This window comes from Watersipora subatra, chromosome 7, assembly GCF_963576615.1.
Source record: "Watersipora subatra chromosome 7, tzWatSuba1.1, whole genome shotgun sequence".
NCBI classification, from domain to species: Eukaryota; Metazoa; Bryozoa; class Gymnolaemata; order Cheilostomatida; family Watersiporidae; genus Watersipora; species Watersipora subatra.
This window is the reverse complement of record NC_088714.1, coordinates 17990481-18011148: the sequence shown is the minus strand read 5'-3', so window position 1 is coordinate 18011148 and position 20668 is coordinate 17990481. Positions and strand designations below refer to the sequence as shown.

The 20668-nt window shown below is 40.1% G+C and overlaps 1 protein-coding gene across 1 annotated transcript in view; it reads left to right on the top strand.

Annotated features, from left to right (window-relative positions):
• LOC137400497 (uncharacterized) overlaps positions 1–18469 on the top strand; it is a 40879-nt gene extending 22410 nt beyond the window's left edge. Inside the window, exons 11-14 of the mRNA XM_068086823.1 lie at positions 11593–11786; positions 12189–12352; positions 15892–15942; positions 18314–18469. Of these exons, the coding sequence (XP_067942924.1) occupies positions 11593–11786; positions 12189–12352; positions 15892–15942; positions 18314–18469 (565 nt within the window). The remainder of the gene's footprint in view (positions 1–11592; positions 11787–12188; positions 12353–15891; positions 15943–18313) is intronic.
• The last annotated feature ends 2199 nt before the right edge of the window (positions 18470–20668 follow it).

The following is a 20668-nucleotide window of genomic DNA, read 5'->3' as shown; positions in this document are numbered from 1 at the left end:
TAGTTGTATTCATTTTTCTTTTTTATATTTCCTACTCGTTTTTTATTGAACTGGTAATAACTTCTATATCTGCCTATATTTTGTATTTGTGCCATGTTTATGTCTCTACCTCGCAAGGAGCACATAAGCATTCGTCAAACAATAACTCACTTTTTCTCTAAACCCTGACATATATAGCTCAGTGCTTGTCTTTTGTTTTTTGTCGTCACTGCGTCCAGCTATGGCGATTGAAATCTAGCAAATGAAAATTTCTGCCATACTGGAATTGAACTTGCGATGATTGCGATTGAAAGTATGCAAACACACGTGCCTAACCACAAGCCGTTATCTGTTTTAGCTCAACTACTGTATCCTTATCGTGATTAAAGCTAAATATGTTCGTTATATTATCAACTAATATTACTTTTTCGGTTCGTTCTTCGTTTGCAATTTTTTTAAAAGCCATTTCAAAATCCATTATTCTTTTTTTCTATTGGTAATTTTAAATTGTGCCGTTTCAAATCAAATGTTCCATTACAGTGCAAACTTAACGGCACAATATCAATCTTCAATTTTTGGTTATTGCAAAAGGCAATCACTGGAAATTGTAAAACTAGAAAATGTTCACACGGACATTCTTATGTAAGAATTGTCTCTACATTCTCTTGGTCTGGTCTGACAAAGTACCCTCGTGTGCTTCACTAATGTGTTTCATTTCTATATTTCATTTTTACTTTTGTGCCATTATTGACTATTGAAGGGTACCAGTGTAGTCATATTCAAAATTTTGATGGATAGCTTAGACACAATTCTATGTACTCTTAATTGTTATTAATTCACCATACTTGCAACATTTATTTGTTTATTTTTCCAGGTCGTTTTAAATGTATCAGTCTCAATTCACTTTTTATTGTAATCATTGTAACAAATCATACTTTCTCTAGCCATTACTTGCTAAATATTTCACATTTAAACACCTTTACAGTTGTTATTGCTTTTCTCTTAATGTATTTAAACTGCAAAAATCACTTTACTCATGATATGAAGTTTAAAAGTTATGATGGTAAATGTTGTATATGTTAAATAAAACGAAATTGGCACGCAGGCTTTTTTATTACCTAGGTGATGCTGGGCATCATCTAGTATACATATTATATATATTTAATAAATAGTTTAAGTTATTTAAGCAGAAGCTAGTGTTCGTTGGGTTTGCAATAATATTTCGAAGCTTCAACTCAATATTGCTTGGTCTCAATAAATTTTTTAGAGGATTGGCAAAAAAGTTCTTGCTTTTTCATATAAATTTTAAGTTTTTTCAAAATAAACTTTTGTTAATTCATTTTCCTCGCAAATTTTAGTGCTTTCTTCATTTTTATTTTATATTAGCATTGAAAAGATCTTCACCAGCTGACTCTAAATGCTCATACAGTCACAAAGTTAATACATTTTTGCTATTAGCTGATTTTGTCTAATGCACTGACATGTAAAACGAAATTCAGAAAAACAAATTCAATTAAAAACTTTTACAACTTTTAAAAAACTTTTACAATAGGCTTGTTTGTTGCGCTAGAAATATGTGATGGAAACGTTATGTTGCCATCCCCTTTTTCTTTATATCATTTGGAGTTGTGCTCCCTTTTTCATTTGTGTAACCACGCCCCTAAAGGAGGCTGGCCTTTGCTACCTTATTTGCATAATTGAATGTATTTAAGGCAGAGCCTCGGCTCTTTTATGTTGTTCAAATATATGCATTGCATTTGGAACCATACTTCTTCTGTTACCTTGAGCGATAGCAGAACCACACTAAGCATATAGCTAACTCCAAAGACCTAGTCTATGGACTGTGCTGTGGTGATAAATTCATAGAAGCATCGTCCACCCCGTCGACCTCCGGTCGACCTTGTCGACCTGGTACAAAACCCACTCTGGGAGCTATCCCTTGTGCAAGGTGGTTGATGTTGACCGGTGGTGTAAGTCGACCTAGTCGCCTCCGCGTGTTGGTCACGGGCAACCCGCACACAGCCCCGGTGAAGGGTGAATGCAGACCGGTAGAATAAGCCGACCTAGTCGCCTCTACGTGTTGGTCGCAGGATCCAACACACTGGTAGCAGCGGTGGGATCTGACTGCGGTAATTCGGACTTCTAAGACAACCCTTGTAACCATGCCACACAGCCGACGGAGTGCTACCAGAGATCTGGCTGAGGCGGAATTACAACATGTCGACCAGATTGGTCAGCTGACAGAGGCTATTACTAGAGCCTTACAAATGCCTAAGAAGGAAGCTAGCTTCAAGCCACCGAAGTTCGATGGGAGTGAGGATGTGGAGTTGTTCATCTCCCAGTTCGAGGAGGTTGCGGAAGCTAATGAGTGGAATGAGAAGGCCACTCTCCTCCACCTGCGTGAGACATTGAAGGAGGGAGCCAGAGGTTGTAGTCGAGGAGGTTCACCTGCCTCCATCTTCTCGGCCTTACGCACGAAGTACGGGCTTTCCCCGAGAGAGGCTAAGAGTAGGCTCCACCTCAAGAGGGAGCCAAAGACTAGCCTCCAAGAACACGCAACCGAAATTGAGCGTCTAGTGAAGATCGCATACGCTGACCTTCCTGACTCCTACCAAGCCAGTATGGCCATGGATGCGTTTTCCCTGACCCTAGGAAACACGCCCCTCCAACACCATCTTCTGGCAATAAAAGCCCAGGGCTTAGAGGAAGCAGTGCAGGCAGGGAATGAGTTCCTGCAAATTCAGCCCACTCTTCCTCGGCCTGGTGCCCGACCCATAGTAATGACAGTGGAGGAGGAGGAGACTACCCCTGCTACAGTCGCCCCCGTCCACTCGGATCCCCCATCAGCCACCCTGAATGACGTCCTGATGGCTATAAAAGGATTAGCGGATGGACTAAGGGAAGGAAATCTGTTGGGACGACGGGGAGTGGAGAAAAGGGGACCAAATTGTTGGGGTTGCGGCCAGACAGGGCACACACAACGCCGGTGCCCTCAAGTCACCCAAGGACAATCACCTCAAGCCACGAGGTCGGGAAACGGGTCCCATCCACAGCAGTAGGGGGAAGCGCTGACTGTGGATCTACTGTACCAATGCAAGGCCAGTGGCAACGGCCACGACGGACTAAGCGACCCAGGCTCCCCCCCTGCTCGCCACCGGTCCCCTTGCATAACCAGTATCAACCCTTACCTGAGTGTGCAGGTCTCCCACCCTCAGAAGCCAAGGACGAAACGTACGTCTGGCCAAAGCCGTCTCGGCCTTCCCGAAAAGGCCCCCAGAGAATGAGCCAAGCCAGACGAACTCATGGAGATGAATTGTGGAAGCCACACAATAGCAGCTATTTCTTGCCAGGTCGCATCGGAGGTCAGCCCGTCCAGTTTCTCGTGGACACCGGATGCACCTCTAATCTGTTGGGACGACATGTCTTTGAGCGCTTACCCAAGGATGTCAAGAGCCAATTAGAGGTTCGAAAAGACTATGGGCGGATGGCAGATGGTACCCGGCTGCAGTTTCACGGACTCATCACTCTCCCAGTCAGAGTCAGGAGTGTCCAGGTCACTGTGTCTCTAGTGGTGTGTGCCCTGAAGGAAGATGCCATCCTGGGCATGCCCTTCTTGGTTGACCACCACTGTGAGATGAACTTTCAGCAACCCACGTTGGTGTTAAATGGGCAGAAATTGACTTGCACTGACAGAGAGGGTCGACCCCTGACAAGTGGAGTTCAAATAATGCGAGCCACAACGCTTCCCCCTCGAACCAAGGTCCTGGTTGCCGGACGTCTCACGTCCTCGTCCTATCAACCAGTCGGGTTAATCGAGGGAGTAAGAAACGGTTATATGGTGGCCGCCAGCCTACATCAACCCGGTGAGAAGGGGAGAGTGGCCATCCGCTGCATGAATCCTACCGACCATCCAGTCAGCGTGACGGCAGGGACGGTTGTGGGACAATACACTGGAGTCGGGCCGGACGAAATAGGGGTCCCCTGGCCAGCGAAAGAAGAGGCCGAGATTTCTAAGGAACCTCCCCCTTCTGCTTCCAACGCACCTCCCCATATGCTGGACTTGCTCCAACAGGCGGCGCCACATTGCTCGTCCCCTACCGAGCACCGAAGGATGGAAGACCTTTTGGTCCGTTATGCGGATGTGTTCAGCCGAGGAAGCGAGGACGTGGGGCGTACCACCCTGGTACAGCACGAAATCCCCCTCCTTCCAGAGGCACAACCCGTCCGTCAACACCCATATCGAGTAGGGCACGAGAAAGAAGCCGAAATTGAGTGACAGGTTTCGGCCCTGGAGAAACAGGGCATGATTGAGCCCGCTCACGGGGCCTGGAGTTCTCCGGTGGTCTTGGTGAGGAAGAAGGACGGGGCGTGGCGATTGTGTGTGGACTATAGAAAACTCAATAGTGTCACTCGCCAGGACGCCTACCCCCTCCCCCGGATTGATGAGAGTTTGGACGCCTTGTCCGGCAGCAGGTTTTTCAGTACCTTGGATATGATGAGCGGATATTGGCAGGTACCCCTCTCTGCCGAGGCCCAGGAACGGTCAGCGTTCGCTACACGCAGTGGGTTATGGAGATGGAAGGTGCTCCCCTTTGGACTGACCTCCGCCCCGGCTACCTTCCAGCGGCTAATGGAACGCGTCCTCCAAGGGCTACACTGGAAAACTTTGCTGTTGTACCTGGACGACATCATCGTCATGTCGGCAGACTTCTCTAGTCATGTAACTAGGCTGGCAGAGGTGTTGGAGCGACTGAGACAGGCCGGGTTAAAACTAAAGCCCTCTAAATGCAGTCTGTTCCAGACCCAAGTTAAGTACCTGGGCCACATAGTCAGCGACACTGGAGTTGCTACCGACCCTGAGAAGATTCAGGCCATCAGTGGATGGGCAGCACCCCAGGATGTGACGCAGTTAAGATCATACTTGGGTACCACTGGGTACTATCACCGATACGTACCTGACTACGCCTCGATCGCCAAACCTCTCACCTTGTTGACAAGCGAGGGGGTCCCCTGGAAGTGGGAGGGAGAGGAACAGGAAGCTTTCCTTAAGCTCAAGTGGTCACTGACGCACGCTCCAGTACTGGCATATCCTGACCCCTCCTTACCCTATGTGCTCGATACCGATGCTAGTAACGTAGGAACCGGGGCTGTGCTATCCCAGGTCCAGCAAGGCAAGGAGCGACCTATAGCCTACTATAGCAAGACCCTCTCCTCCGCCGAACGCAATTACTGCGTGACTAGAAGAGAGTTGCTGGCAGTCGTGCTGGCTGTCCAACATTTCCGGCCCTACCTATATGGCAGAGAATTTACTATCCGGACAGACCATGCCTCCTTGGTTTGGTTGCACCGGAGGAAGGAACCCTCTTGCCAGGTGGCCCGGTGGCTGGAGAGCCTAGCCGAGCACAAGTATCGAATTATCCATCGAAAGGTCGTTAAGCACGGTAACGCCGATGGATTGAGTCGACGACAGTGCATCGACTGCCGGCAGTGTGCAGCCATTGAAAAGCGGGATCGGGGGCCAACTAGGTCACAGGTGTGTGACTCTCTAGTAACTCCAGGGACAAATGGGGAAACTACTGTACCAGTGGACCAAGTTCCAGTACAGCCACCAAGAGGTACAGGAGGACCCAGTCCCAGCGCCCGCCAGTTGGATGAGGAGGAATGGCCTCGACTACCCAGCAGCGGACATACATCAGGGCCCGACCTCCCGACTCCCACACCAGCCAGCCCAGTTCCAGTACGGCTGCCATGCGGTGCGGGGTCACCGGGAGTGTTGGACGACCCCCTCAGAAAGCTTCAAAACCCTCGGTTACGGGCCGTCAAGATGACAGGTGAACCAGGACCCGTTGAAGAAACTGATGAAATCACGGTCCCGGAACTGTTGGCGGTGGTGCAGACTTCGCTAGATGAAGTACGGGCATTGCAACAGAGGCCCGCTACCGACCTAGGGATAATTTATCAGGCCGTCAGGAACCGGAAAAGAATAGAAGAGGCCGTGCTACAAGTAGGCAGCCCCGAGTTGCAGCGATTGGCCCAGATGTTCCACCAGCTCCAGCTTGACGAGTCAGGTGTATTGACCCTTCATCTCATCCAGAATGGACGAGAAAGGGTGGTGGTGGTATGCCCCCAAACGCTGAGACAGGAGATCCTGTGGAAAGCCCACGAACAAACACATTGCGGTGTGGAGAGGACCCTGAAACGCGTCCAACTGGATTGGTACTGGCCGGGCATGGCTGGAGATATCAGGAGGGCAGTTCTCTCTTGTGAAGTTTTCCAGCGGGCCAAAACGGGAAAGGGCCGGACCTCCGGGAACCGACAACGGCTGTACGCCGGGAGGCCATGGCAACGTCTAGCCGTAGACTTGGTGGGACCCCTACCTCAGACCCCTCGAGGAAATAGCTGGGTGTTGGTGCTCACTGACCATTTCACTCGGTGGTCAGATGCCTTAGCTATCCCCGACGCTACAGCCCCAACGGTAGCTCAGGTCTTGGACGAGAGAATATTCAGTTACTTCGGTCTGCCCGAAATTATCCACACCGACCAGGGGAGCCAATTCGAGTCCTCTTTATTTCAAGAGCTATTTGACTTGTGGGGAGTCGACAAATCTAGGACCACTCCGTACCACCCCGAAGGGAATGGTGTGGTTGAAAGAAATAATCGAGTACTGGGTGACTCCCTACGAGCCCTTCTACTGGGCAGAGGACAAGAGGATTGGGATCAGTTATTGCCACAAATCATGCGGACGCTGCGAGGTTTACCGCACTCCGCCACTAAGGAAACACCCAATTACTTGATGTTGGGTCGAGAGCTTCGTCTTCCTGACCAGTTGTTGTATGGAAACAGGCTGGAATCATTTACGAGCATACACGAGTATGTCCAGACTGTTCACGACCGGTTGATGCAAGCCCATACTCTCCTCCGAGATAGACAGAAGGAGATTGTATCAACCGATGTGAGAGAGCCTCCGCTATTCAATGAGGGTGACCTCGTATGGTTACTAAGCAAGCGGCGAAGAAAAGGGGAAAATCCAAAATTAGCGGCCAAGTATGTGGGACCCTATCGCGTACTAAGGAGTCACGAAAATCATACTTACGAAATAGAAAGATATGGCCAGCGATCCACTCAAGCTGAAGGAAGGTTAAGGCTCTGTCACCCTAGTCCGGTGCAACAAGGACGAGCCCCAGCTGAAATCGAACCTGCCCGACGTCCTAACATGAGAGGTCACCCCCGGAGACGAGTATCACGAGAGAACGGTAATCCAGATGTCATTATTCCAGAATCACTCCTGCCTAGTCGACTAATGGAGTTGCCAACACTACAATCGCCGGGAAGATTGGAATCACTTCGGTTTCCAGGCGAGGATTCCTCGGTCTCTCCAGGGGAACGCAACCCTAACTCGAGGGCTGGCCCCGACCCTGGCTGCGGATTGACGACCGAGGAAGCAAGAACCACGGGAAATGTAGGAGCTCAGGCTAGCACCGCCGGGACTGGAAACACCCCACGACCCCAACGAAACAGAAAGCCCCCTGCGTACTTAGCCGACTATGATACTAGCGCCGTCCAATCAGGAGAAGCCACCAGAGGTCAAGGTCAGAGGGCGGCCATCTTGGACACCAGAGAGAGCGCGCTCATTGCTTGCTGTCAACTCGAAGCGTATACATCTGCACCTCCTCTAACCATGGAAGTAACGAAGGAAACAATAAAGAAGGCTTCTCCAATTATCGGAGCCTTGCCTCTACTACCCGAGTTAATAATTCCTCTGGAACTCCACCCAGCTCCTAACGAAACCCTAGACGATACGGAGCCCGACTCGGTGAAAGAGGATTCCTCCCCAAACTCTCACCTGCCGACCAAGTGGGTCTCTGAAGAAACGGCTAGGAAGATACTGAGGTTATGCCGGGAAGGTGGTACCAACTGCCCGTTGTGTCAGCAGCTATTGTCCACTCCCCGACGGCGCCGTATTCATATCGCGCAGCATTTCACTAGATTCTTTTGTAAATGTGGGAGGAATTCAACTTCCAAGGACACTATCTCTAAACATCAGTCCAGAATAAGGGATGTGGAGATACGAAAAGCCCACGGTGGAACGGGCATCAACATTTATGAGGTCGACCGCGCCAGTTACCCCGCGTGGAGCCAGAAGGTCCGACTGATTAACCCTCCGGCCTTCGAGAAACCCACACCCTATGGGCCGGTTAAGGCAAAGCCGCCTGTGAGAAGAGGACCCCAGGCGCCCTTTCCCTCTCCCCCGAAGAAAAAGCAGATAGGCCAGCGGTGTAGTCCGCTCAAAGTGGAAAGACCCATACCAGCTCCCAGGAAAATATTAACAACGGTCGGAAGCGTCCAGAGCCGACTGGGAGACATTCGACCCCGAGTCACGGTGGACGCCCTTCGGGAAGAGGCCTCTAATCTCAGACGGACGGCCCGTCATCTAGAAGAATTGGCAAACCGGATGTCGACCCCATAAAAGATGCGACTGAAGTCCGTGAAAGACATTGTTTATCCTTGGTATGCTTCAGTTAGTTTGTGTTTTCTCATATTATTTTATTTTTCTTTTCTTTTGGTTTGTTTTTATATAGCCGATGGTCGTCTATAGGGGCGGCGTGTGTGATGGAAACGTTATGTTGCCATCCCCTTTTTCTTTATATCATTTGGAGTTGTGCTCCCTTTTTCATTTGTGTAACCACGCCCCTAAAGGAGGCTGGCCTTTGCTACCTTATTTGCATAATTGAATGTATTTAAGGCAGAGCCTCGGCTCTTTTATGTTGTTCAAATATATGCATTGCATTTGGAACCATACTTCTTCTGTTACCTTGAGCGATAGCAGAACCACACTAAGCATATAGCTAACTCCAAAGACCTAGTCTATGGACTGTGCTGATAAATTCATAGAAGCATCGTCGACCCCGTCGACCTCCGGTCGACCTTGTCGACCTGGTACAAAACCCACTCTGGGAGCTATCCCTTGTGCAAGGTGGTTGATGTTGACCGGTGGTGTAAGTCGACCTAGTCGCCTCCGCGTGTTGGTCACGGGCAACCCGCACACAGCCTTGGTGAAGGGTGAATGCAGACCGGTAGAATAAGCCGACCTAGTCGCCTCTACGTGTTGGTCGCAGGATCCAACACAAATATCACTACTGCTATCAGCGTATCAACTGTGATAACTGGCAACTTTTCAAAGCACAGTTATTAATTTTAGCAAGCAACCAGAAAAGTAAATGAAAAAATATCCTCACTATCAAAAAAGTGAAATTAAATTCGTTTGTTACTATTTAAACCACAATATTTGGTTGCTACCCATCAAAGTATTTTAAAAGTGTATTTAAGCTAATTTAGAAATGGTTGTTAAAAGAATTTTCAGCTTTTAAAATTAGAGTAAAATCTTCTAGGGTACTTGGTGGCATGTTTGAAAACCATTGAAGTTTTCGAAAACAACCAGAATAGTGTAATGGTAAAAGAATGACTCACTTGAGTTATTCAATATCCAGACTAAATTGTATCAATCGCTCCATTATCAACACACAACATTTTATGTATGAACATATTGAGCATCATTAATTTACAGAAGATTGTAATTGTGCACTCATCTATTATGAGTGATCTCATTTAATTGTCCAATAGCAAACAACTTACAGCAGCTTAACAATCCATAGCTGGTTGGTTCAGCCAAAATTGGCAAATTACTAAAACGATGTTGTTATTGTAACATTGCCTCTAAGGGTATTTTCCGACTCCCACAGGTTGTATGCGTATGGTTATGTACAAGTCATTTGGATTGTAATGGCGGAACACTCAAATTTAAGTAGAAGTTGGGATAGTTTTTTAGAATGTTCAAGGTACCAATGTTCAGGCTAACCAAGGCATATACACCTTGTTGAAAACAAGTATGGAGATATGTTAGCAAATCACTAAGAGCATAGCCTGAGTTTTCTGGTTAATAACTGACCATTTTCCCACGACCAAACGAGCGAAGCGAATTTTTGAGAGTTTTTATGATAAATGCATGTGCACACAACTAACAAAAATTATTCATCAACAACGTCGCAAACCCTTGTATTAAAATCTCATCAACAAATTTAACCATTTTGCTGTGGAGTCATTTAAGTATAATAACGATAAAAAACACATATAAACCTATTTAAATATATTACCAAGTCTTTGAAAAGTGTCGACATATTCTCAAAACTTACCCATCTGAACGGATTATACACAAATAGACAGATTAATTTGGCCAAAAATCGTTATTAAAACTTGCTAAGCCTTAATTAAGATCGGCAATTGAAACACCGAGCGACAGAGAATAGAACCATTAATTCATGCGCATTTCACGAACGAATAACGTGCACATTTCACCAGTCTATAGCAACGGCGAATTGCCGAAGGTTTCTGTAATTAACGTAGGAGTACTGAAATCGTTTCTTTTTTGCCGATTTCAAAGTAACTTGCATTTTGGAAACTTTTGAGTACTTTGGTATTCTAACTGATGTCCAAAGCAGTAAAAGTAAAGGAAATGGCGATATTTTTTCTGACGATTCTTATGAAATTATTACAATATTTAATTATAAGTTTGGATGACTATTGAAGTGTTATAGTCACACTAACAACATTGGCGATGGGCAATATGTTACTGTTATTACTTTTTCTAAATAGTTTTGTTAAATAGATTTTCTAAAAATCTATATAAATATCACAATTTCTTGATATTGTTAGCTATGATGTTTTGAAATATAAACAAAATCGTGCATTAATTTTCTATTATTACTGTATTACTATATTAATAATATTGGTTATTCTAATAATATCAGTGCATTTTACTTCTAATATTGCATTTCTCCTATTGCAGGGGGAGAGATATAAACATATAATCTTTCCTTTCATTATTGCTGTTTGTCATGACCAAACACTTTTTTAAATAGATTTTCTAAAAATCTATATAAATATCACAAATTCTTGATATTGTGAGCTATGAGGTTTTGAAATGTAAACAAAATTGTGCATTGGTTTTTTATTATTACTATATTATTAATACTGGTTTTAATAGCATCAGTGCATTTTACTTCTAATATTGGCCAATATTGCATTTCTCCTGTTACAGGGGGAGGGATATAAACGTATAATCTTTTCCTATCATTATTGCTGTTTGTTGTATATAATAACACCCACAACCCAGTACATTACAGCTACCATTGCAGTTATCCTATCGCACTGCTGTGCCATTTGACTGCTAATATTGCATTTCTCAACCATCAGTACTCTTTATTTTTACCAATATCACTTTGGTCGTGGGCTGTATGACAGGGGAATTTCTAGTTCATGAAATAGTTGTGTTCAGGTGATGGGACAACTTGTTGTCGTGGAATCGTTTGTGAGTTTCCTTCCTATTGATACAAACAATAATTATATTGGAATGCGATATATAAAAATAGTTTGTGAGTAAACGTAGGTCTCATCAACTGATCATCAAATAACTTTCATTAACAGAAAATATTAAACGCACCCTAGTAGAGTGAGAGCGCTAAATATTAAAACATTATAAAAATTGTGATACAATTGCAAGTACATTAAAATCAATCTACATGCTCAACGGTCTATATAGATGTTTCTTATTCTCAGTCTCTACGAAACTTGGTCAAAAGGGGAAGGGGTGATGTGTCTTGGAAATCTTGGAGTGAGCTACTATCACCACCAATGTAGAATATCTCAAGATTACAACTACCTAGCCGGAGTCTCTCCTTGCAGACAGCGTCTGCTAATGTACAAGGTGTTTGAGTCAAGCGTTGAATATCTCGGAGAACATGTCTTCAATGGTAAGGAATGTGGACTTGTTGATAAGTATGCATATCCTTTGCTTTTGGGAAATAGCATTTTTTTCAGACAGCGCAAGATAACTAGAAAAAATATTTTGGTTGCTTTGTATTTATTTGACAGTTGAGTTCTTAAAAAGTTAGCTTGTATTAAAATTGTCTGTGAGTTTTTTTAAAAATAATTTAAAGTTTGATTGGCAAGAGCGTATCAATATGAAGTTAAGACATGTAATCTTTACTTCTGTCTAACACTTCAAGTATTGTTCCTGTTTTCTTTGCTAAAGCTCTTAATTTAATCAAGTACTAATTTAAACAAAGTTTAATGTTAAGTTGTGAAGTTTTAGAATTTAATTAAATTTTATTTTCTGGCTTGCGTGGTGTAATGGTGGAATGGTAACATTTTAGGTGATATTAAAACATTTGCCCTCCAGAAAGAAGTCAAGTATGTAACCGTAGTACTCGAGTCATCGGATGTGTACATAATGAAGTTTTTGGATCCCACAAATTCTACAGTCCTAAATGATGTCAATCGATTAGAATGCATAAAAAACTCAGCATGTCGGACAGCAGTAAGTGATGATAATTAAAGTTAGATTTTTAAGGATTGGCTGTTTAAAACATCCAGCTTTAAGTTATCTTTTTTAACAAACTTTAAACTCTTGTGTACAAGTTTCATATAGTTACTCTGAACTAACCTAAAGAGAATTTTATTAGTTTATTCATTGTGCAATCACCGCTTGCCAACTGTATGAGATGTGCTTTTACGTATGTATTATAAGTAATATATTCCTTATTGTGCAACGGTGTTACTGTAGTTCTGTAGCAATCTTCCCATACGGTCAATAACTGCTAAAAGTTGCTTCTCCTACTTCTTAATAGTCTCCAGCATTGAATCAGAGATTTACTGTAGTATCATTTCAATCTGATTTACTCTTTGCCGGGTAAGTTAATTTTCAGAGTTTCCCTTCTGTGGCAAATTAATTTAAAAAAAGCGCTTGTTATTTTTCGCTCACTAATTTGGTTTCAACTCAATAACCATTTGGTCGATCTTCATGAAATGTGCAATTAAAATGATCGGTAGAAGTTTCTCTACAAAAGGATATTAATGACTAAATTACGTCAATATAAATTAATTTATTTAGTATAGGTTTATTAAAAACATTGTCGATGCTTTGGGTCTACTATTTTGATCATAACTTAAAAACCGTTTGTTGGACCTTTTTAAACTGTGTATAAAAACGACTGGTAAAAATTGTTTACAAAATGACACTTCCAATAACTATATTGCATCATTATAAATTAACTTTTTTGGAAAAACCTTTTTGAAATATTTGTCAATGCTTTGCATTGACTATTTCTGCCATAACTTAAAAGCCATTTGTTTGATCTCATGAACTAAGCATAAAATATGGTCAGTAAAAAATTATTTACAAAATGATGGTAAAAATGACTAGATTACATTTAAGTATAGATAAACTTTGCAGGTATGCAGTTGGTTTCACCACATTTTCAAATGTATTCATTTCGAATATGAGGCTACTCAGCCTTAGCGTGTCGTCAATGTCTGCATCTTGCTAAGGTTCACTTGTAAAACTATTAATGACTGTAGGCATATCACTATTTCAATTACTATAAATACTTTTTAACTACTGCAACGATGTGTTACTACTATCAGTATAGCCTACTAATTGTTGTTGATGCCTTGATAATAAATAAAAAAAGGTTGAATTGTCAGAATAATCAAAACTACAGTTCAAATCGAAATCACTTCGGTATAAATCTGAGCCAGTTTTAAACTTCATTTACAAGTTAGTTCACATCCTGATCTAAAACCTTAAACTGTTTCGTTGAGCGATTGGAACTCTCTTCAGTAGCGGCATACAAAGTACTAGCATCTGGCGAGACCATTTCCATTGCTAGCCAAAATCCTTTTTAAAACTCCAAAGTTTTTTCAGTTTTTCTCAGAACTTTAAAAGTAACATGATCGAGATAAATAAGAACTTTATCAGTCTAACATGTGCTTGACCAAATAGTTCTTTGCTTGACTTCGATACGTCGACGTGTATGAAAAACTGATTCAAATAAACCCTGGCGCAGGCAAAATTAATATCGCTATGTTCTAAATTGTCTGTTTCTTTTTTTAAAACTTTTAAAGTAGAATGAATGAGATGATTAAAAATTCTATCAGTGTAGTATATTTTGCACAAATAGTTTATTCTTTGAATCAGTCTAATGCTTTGATGTATATGAAGAACTAAATTTTAAAAATTTAGTAGTACGACCATTTAAAAATTTAGTGCACTCTCTCGTAGGCTGTGCATCATAAATGTCACACTGTCTATACTGCTTGAGGGGAAGTTCAAATATTGGTTACCTAAAAAGTCATCATGCCTAGCAAAGGTCGATCAGTGTAGTCGAATGACTGTTTTGATAGACTGTTTTAGAATTTCTCATTGCAAAAAATATGTAGTCAGAGCTGTATCATCAGGTTATTTGATATGCCCTACCAAATTCAAAGGAAAATTCAGTAACTCAGAAAATTTGAAAAGAAGTTCAAAGGTTCCGATGGTTTGGTCTCAAGCCTGATTAGTTTTTGACGCAGATGTTTAAAGTTTGGTCTTTTAGCATCGGTGTTTTCTATGTAAATTTGATGGCTGCATAAAATTCTTTCACATTTTTAATAGTTCACATATTTTTGTTCCCATTGTTTGGCATATAACAAAGTGTGATTTATGAATATTAATGGTGCCTTATTCCAAAACACTTGCTCTATGTTAAATTATATTTGCACTGTGCAACATAACAATGCGGAGCGTGTTCCATGAAAAACAATTGCTCAAATAATTCCTGGCATGCTTAGCTGTCACAGTAAAATCAGGAAAACGCTTTGAGAATATTAGAAATGATGTCAACCAGTTTCAATACTTTCTTATTCGCATAGTTCTTTCCATTTCAATCTTATCATACTGCTTACAATTATGTGATAAAACAACAAATTAGTAGAAACACTTTGTTGCCGTCTGCAGTAAGCTTATAAAAGCAATATAGAGATCTATTGTTTCTTAACACACTTAGTCTACATAAGATATATAGTGTCATATTGTAAAGGATCTGACTCCGGTAATGAGTCAGCTGTACTTCACTAACAAGTGGGGATGTAACCTGAATTCTTGGTATGCCTTATCTGAGGCCTGCTTGACGCGCCCGAGGGTGGTCAAGTCAGTTCACAATAAGTACCTGGTCATCAGGCTTACTCTGAAACCAATCCTGCCTTTTAGGTCCCTATATCAGGCTAGTCTGGACCCACTAGAAGTTTGCTCTAGGTCTTGATTTCTTATGCCATGGCATACCTGATCAAGTCTAGATAAAACTGTGGATCAATCCCTAGCCCTATAGAGCCACCCTGGCAGTTCCGTCTGATGCTTAGAATGAGTCTGCTTCTGCAACTGTTGAGTCAACCAGGCAAGCGTTAATATAAGCAGTTCTGTGAGTTTAATAATTATATTTTGATAGCTGAGAACATGTATACAAGAAGTCCAGTGGTATCAAGCATGCCAGTGCAACTCGTGCACTGGCTTATATAGCGGTCTAAACTCCACCCACCAGTCTACTTACATCACAAAGAAATGCACTGGTTATAATAAGATTGCACACGTAGGATAAATATAATATTACATAATAAGAAAGGAAGTTTCAGGCAATTCGATACAGTCAGGCAAGTGCTAATAAGAATATAATAAGTGTAAATAATCGGTATACAATCTCAGTCCTCCACAAAATTGCTAATTATTTTTATTGTGGTTTCCACTTGCTTTAAAATCTGTCATTTTGTTAGCTTAAACCTAACTATGAGTAATTCAGTTTTGTGTCAGGCTGTTTCAGGTAGGGCTAATATCCTACTCTATAACATTTGTTTGCTCTTGTTGATTGTCATTATTTAACTCAAATTTATTAAGACTTGAACGTCGCATGTCATTTTTGTCACAACCGGGAGCCTTTCTAAAAGTTTAATCAACACTTGTTTAGCCAGGTAGTTGCTCTAGACCAAATCATTAACCCAAGTGGTTCGTAATAAGTTCAAGTGTCTATGTTATTCTTTGTCCTACAGGGAGAGTTGATGAAAGATGTTCGCTGGACAGCAATGAAGGATGTTGTTGATGTGAGTTGTATATGGGAAATTATTAATATTTTATTGATAAACATGAACTATTCCAGTATAGGTTGTAATATAAACTGTTTTACTTGGAATAATTTACTTGTTATTTGTTTGGTATTAATTTTTGTCAAAAATTAATAAGTTTTCCCTATTTTCATTTACTACTTCTACCACATATAATAGCAGGCAAAATTCAGATTTGTAGTATTACTTTCAATCATGGCTTTTTCTGGCAAAAATACTTGTGCCTGACAGTAATTGAAGCTCAATTCTGCTATAAGTTTTAGTATTTTAAGTACCACTATTTTAAATCAATGCTAACAAGTGAGGTTATTTCTCATATCTTCAAATTCTGCCCTGTAACGCACATGTACATGTAATTATAGTAAAGAAAAGTATGTGGCAGAATGTGCTCGACTGCATCTAACTCTTTGTTTCATCAAATATATATTGGAAGAAAATTATTTGAGCATTCGTAATTTCAAAAATAGAGTAGTTTAGAAGGCATTCATTACAAATAATTTAATTGTGTGTGAAATGTATTTTGTTCAAAAAATAAGTTACTTGCTAATTTCATGACAGTTTAGCGACAAATAATTGTTCATTTTTTAGAGAATGTGTCATAATCTACAATTTAGGAAGGTTTTCCTAGCTAGATTTGAATTTCAAGGGAAAATAGCTACTTATTCATAAATCAGCTTAGGATTGGCGAACTGCTAAATCTTGCAGAAGTGATATACTTCTGCAAGATTTAGCAGTAGATACTAGAGTCATCAGTATATAGAATATGACTCGTAAGAAACCAGGTTTTACTGAGTGTTCTGTGCATGATTTTCAATAAGGGAGACCACTTTTAAATTATTTTTCTGTAAAGGATGGGTTCAAGGACATAAGCTAATAACTTTGTAGTAGACCAGCTGATGACATAGTCACGCAAAGCACTCAGCTCTGAATACGCTCAAGACAAACATTTAAAGAGCTGACGGGCTTCCATTATTTTCTCAGTCTAATTTGCTAGTCCAATTTTGTTGTAACAAAATTGTTGAAATAAATTTTAAAACCATTTATTTTTATAAATAAATATTATAACCAAATATTTATCTGAATATGCTCATATAGCTGCTGAGAAAAGAATATTTTGCTTTGGCACTATTTACTATTCTGGATAGTTTGTTATTGCCATTAATTATAAAAAAGTTGTTTTTCGTTGCACGCCCAAACAAAAATGAAAAGACAGAAATCAGGAACTATTGAGTGAGTTGAACAAAAGTGTTTTAAAAGTTGGTAATCTAATAGTGTTGCAGATGAGTCGGGATAGGGAGTTGAAGGTTGTAGTAACAGAAAGTACATAAACTGAAACATATGATGGTGGATGTAGTATGTTGGTGTCACGGAATAGAAAAGAATGTTGGTCATATGATTGGAAGGATGAATACAAATATTCTAGGCAGAGTTTACCCAGGATTTTGAAACCTGTAACACATTTGCTATCATATTTTACCTTTCTAGCATTTAACTTGGACATTTGTAACATTATAGATTCCGAATGAATGCTTGGTGTTGCTCGGGTAATAAAAGTTTTTGCACAGCTAATTTGTTTCAATTTAACAATGACAACCTTTACCTAACTATCAAACTTCGTATTACGAGAAAGCGTTTTGTGCAGTTGAAATAAATTAGGAAACAAATTAAATAACTGTAAAGTAGTTTAAATGTGAAATAACCAGCAAGTAGTGCTAGGTAAAGTCTGTTTTGCTACGATAAAAAATGATTTGATACTGATACAATTAACATGAATAGAGAAAACAAAATAAAAATCATGTATAAATTGATTTAATATTAACAATGAGTCCATAGAAGTGTGTTTATGAAAAAGGTTACTGTTGCATCAGAGGCTTTCCATCAAAACTTCGAGTAAATAGTACTAATACAAACCTAAAGAACCGAAATTAGGGGTGTCACAGTGCATTTGAAATTGAAATGGCACATTTAAAAATTCAAAAAATAGTTAATGGATTTTATTCTAAAATGGCTTATAAAAAGCTTTAAAAAATCAACTGCAAAAGATAATATTAATTAACAATAACAAGTACATATTGTTTGTGTGCAATTTCTATAATGATTGATAAGATGGTCAAGAATAACTAGAATGATTTAGCCTAGTGGTTACGCATGCTTTTTGGTACTTCGATTTCAATTCCAGCGCCACACAAATTTTCCATTGCTAGATTGTATTGCTATACCTATAGGCAACAGACTAACAAAACAAATAAACGCTGAGACTTATCTTAATATATATATATATATATATATATATACATGTATATATATATATATATATATATATATATATATATATAGATTGGATTTTTAGAGGGAAACAGTACTGAGAGATGAGAACATGTTGTACAACTTTGTCAAAGATTATGTGATACCAAAAGGAAAGTCAAAAGACAGGAAGGTTCCTGAACCAAGAGTTGGCAGCAAAGAGTTCAAGGCAAAAATGTATCACAATAAAAAACAAAGATAAGGTACAGTCAACTTTGTTCTATTCAATTTTAGTGGCTTCATAATCGGTTCCTCCTTATTTAGGAGTAATGAAAAGAACTGAGTGTTTGCATTAAACTACAGTTAAATAGTGAATTTTAAAATATTTGCCTATTTTTATTTACAATTAACAAAATCATTTAACGTTTTCAAAACTGTTAGTGTGTGTCAACTCATCGCTAAGCCAATGTGCTTCAAACCTAAAATCATACTGAGTAACACCTTTAGTTGTTATTGCTCTTCATTTTTATTGTTGTTATTGAAAAGGAGGAATAGAGAGAGAGAGAGAGAGAGAGAGAGGGAGGAGAGAGAGGAGAGAGAGGAAGAGAGAGAGGGAGAGAGAGAGGGAGAGGGAGGGAGAGGGAGTGAGAGGAAGATAGAGGGAGAGGGAGAGAGCGAGCGAGACGGAGAGAGAGGGAGAGAGAGAGAGGGAGTGAGAAAAGGAGAGAGGGAGAGAGAGAGGGAGGGAGAGGGAGAGAAAGAGAGAGGGAGAGAGAGAGCAAGCCAGAGGGAGGGAGAGAGAGAGAGTGAGAGGGAGAGAAAGAGAGAGCAAGCAATAAATAGCTCAGATTAGGAAGAATTTAGAACATTTTTAAGTGAGAATAATGGTTAGAAATTTCTTGAAGTATAGAGTTTTTTATGGCTCAAATGCTTTAGATAGGCATCAAACTCAGTAAAACTCGCTGAAATTATTATCAGTTTAATAAACATATTGCTATTGTGGGCTCACTTTTTCTGTTGTGAATAATCGCACTTAACCTTTTACAGGAATATTCTCCTGCCGTCATCAGTAAACCTCTGGAGATTGAAGTCCTTCCAAAATATATTAAAAGGTGTGTATGTACCACTCTTGTTTTTAATGAAGAATTTCTTGAGTGAACTTATGATTCTTAACAACTCTACATTTTATAATTAAGGTATTTATATAAGGCAGGTGGACTGGATCTTGCATTATTGAATGTCTGCCGCAATAAGTTTCACATTGATGAGTTGTGGGACTTAAAAAGTTAGACACTTCCTCACTAAAAGTTTAAGCATTGAATGATGGTGGAGTTAATGACTTTGATAAGTATTCATACAAGTCTGATGAAAACTGTTAACCTAGGTTCTGGGATGTAAACTGATAAAATATTGTTTTGTGATGTAAGCTAATAAAATATTGTTCTGTGATGTAAACTGATAAAATATTGTTTTGTGATGTAAGCTAATAAAATATTGTTTTGTGATATGAACAAGGATCAGATGGATCAGACTCTTTAACAAAAATGCTTTAAGGATGAAGGCACACTTATCTAAACATTCAAAGATTTTGAAAGTTCTAGAAATTTCGTCATAATGAAATAAAGATACTTTATTTCTGTTTTCATTAACTATATTGCATATTTATTATCCTAACATTTGCTACCGGTATACTCAAATGCTTCTCTTATTTACCAAAAAAATCTTCATATAAGTTTTTTGTGAAGGGATTGCATGCTGTGCTGATAATTTAATTAACAATAGTGCATGAACTATTTCTTACATAAAAATGGAGTTATGTAGTTATCTGTGTTAATACGTTTTTGCTGCAGAAAAGAAAATAACCACAAAAAGAAGGAATCTTCCTCACCGGTGAAGGAAACCCATCCACAGAGCCTAACATCTGATAAGTCTTCTTGTGCTTCAACTACAGATAGGCAGGTGATTTTTTAGTGTAGCAGAGTTTGTCAATGTTCCGAGCAGTAAAATGCAGTGGTATAACAAGTATTGGGTATATGTGTCAAACAATTTTGCAAATCAAAGTCAACTAAAAAGATAGGATATTTTTACACTACAATATTTCCTACATGTATGTTACAATATGTTTTACAGTAAATATTTCCGAGGATGCAGCTAAAAATCTAATTATGATGTTAACCAAACAAATCATATTTATAACATAATGTGTGATCATGTTTTTCCCTTTTTCAACTCATTCACTTTCAATAGTTGTGCTAGACTTACTTTAGGAAGATTAGATAAATGCCCCAAGTATCTCATATTTTCATGTAATCTAGTATTTTTGTTTCACTCATTTGAAATAAGTATTTGCTGCTATTAGTAATATATACTTAAAGAGGACGACACACACACTACAGTTTTTTAAACTATAGATGTGACTTGCCTAGAATGTTTACTGGGCTCATGAATTTTTGTCATGAGC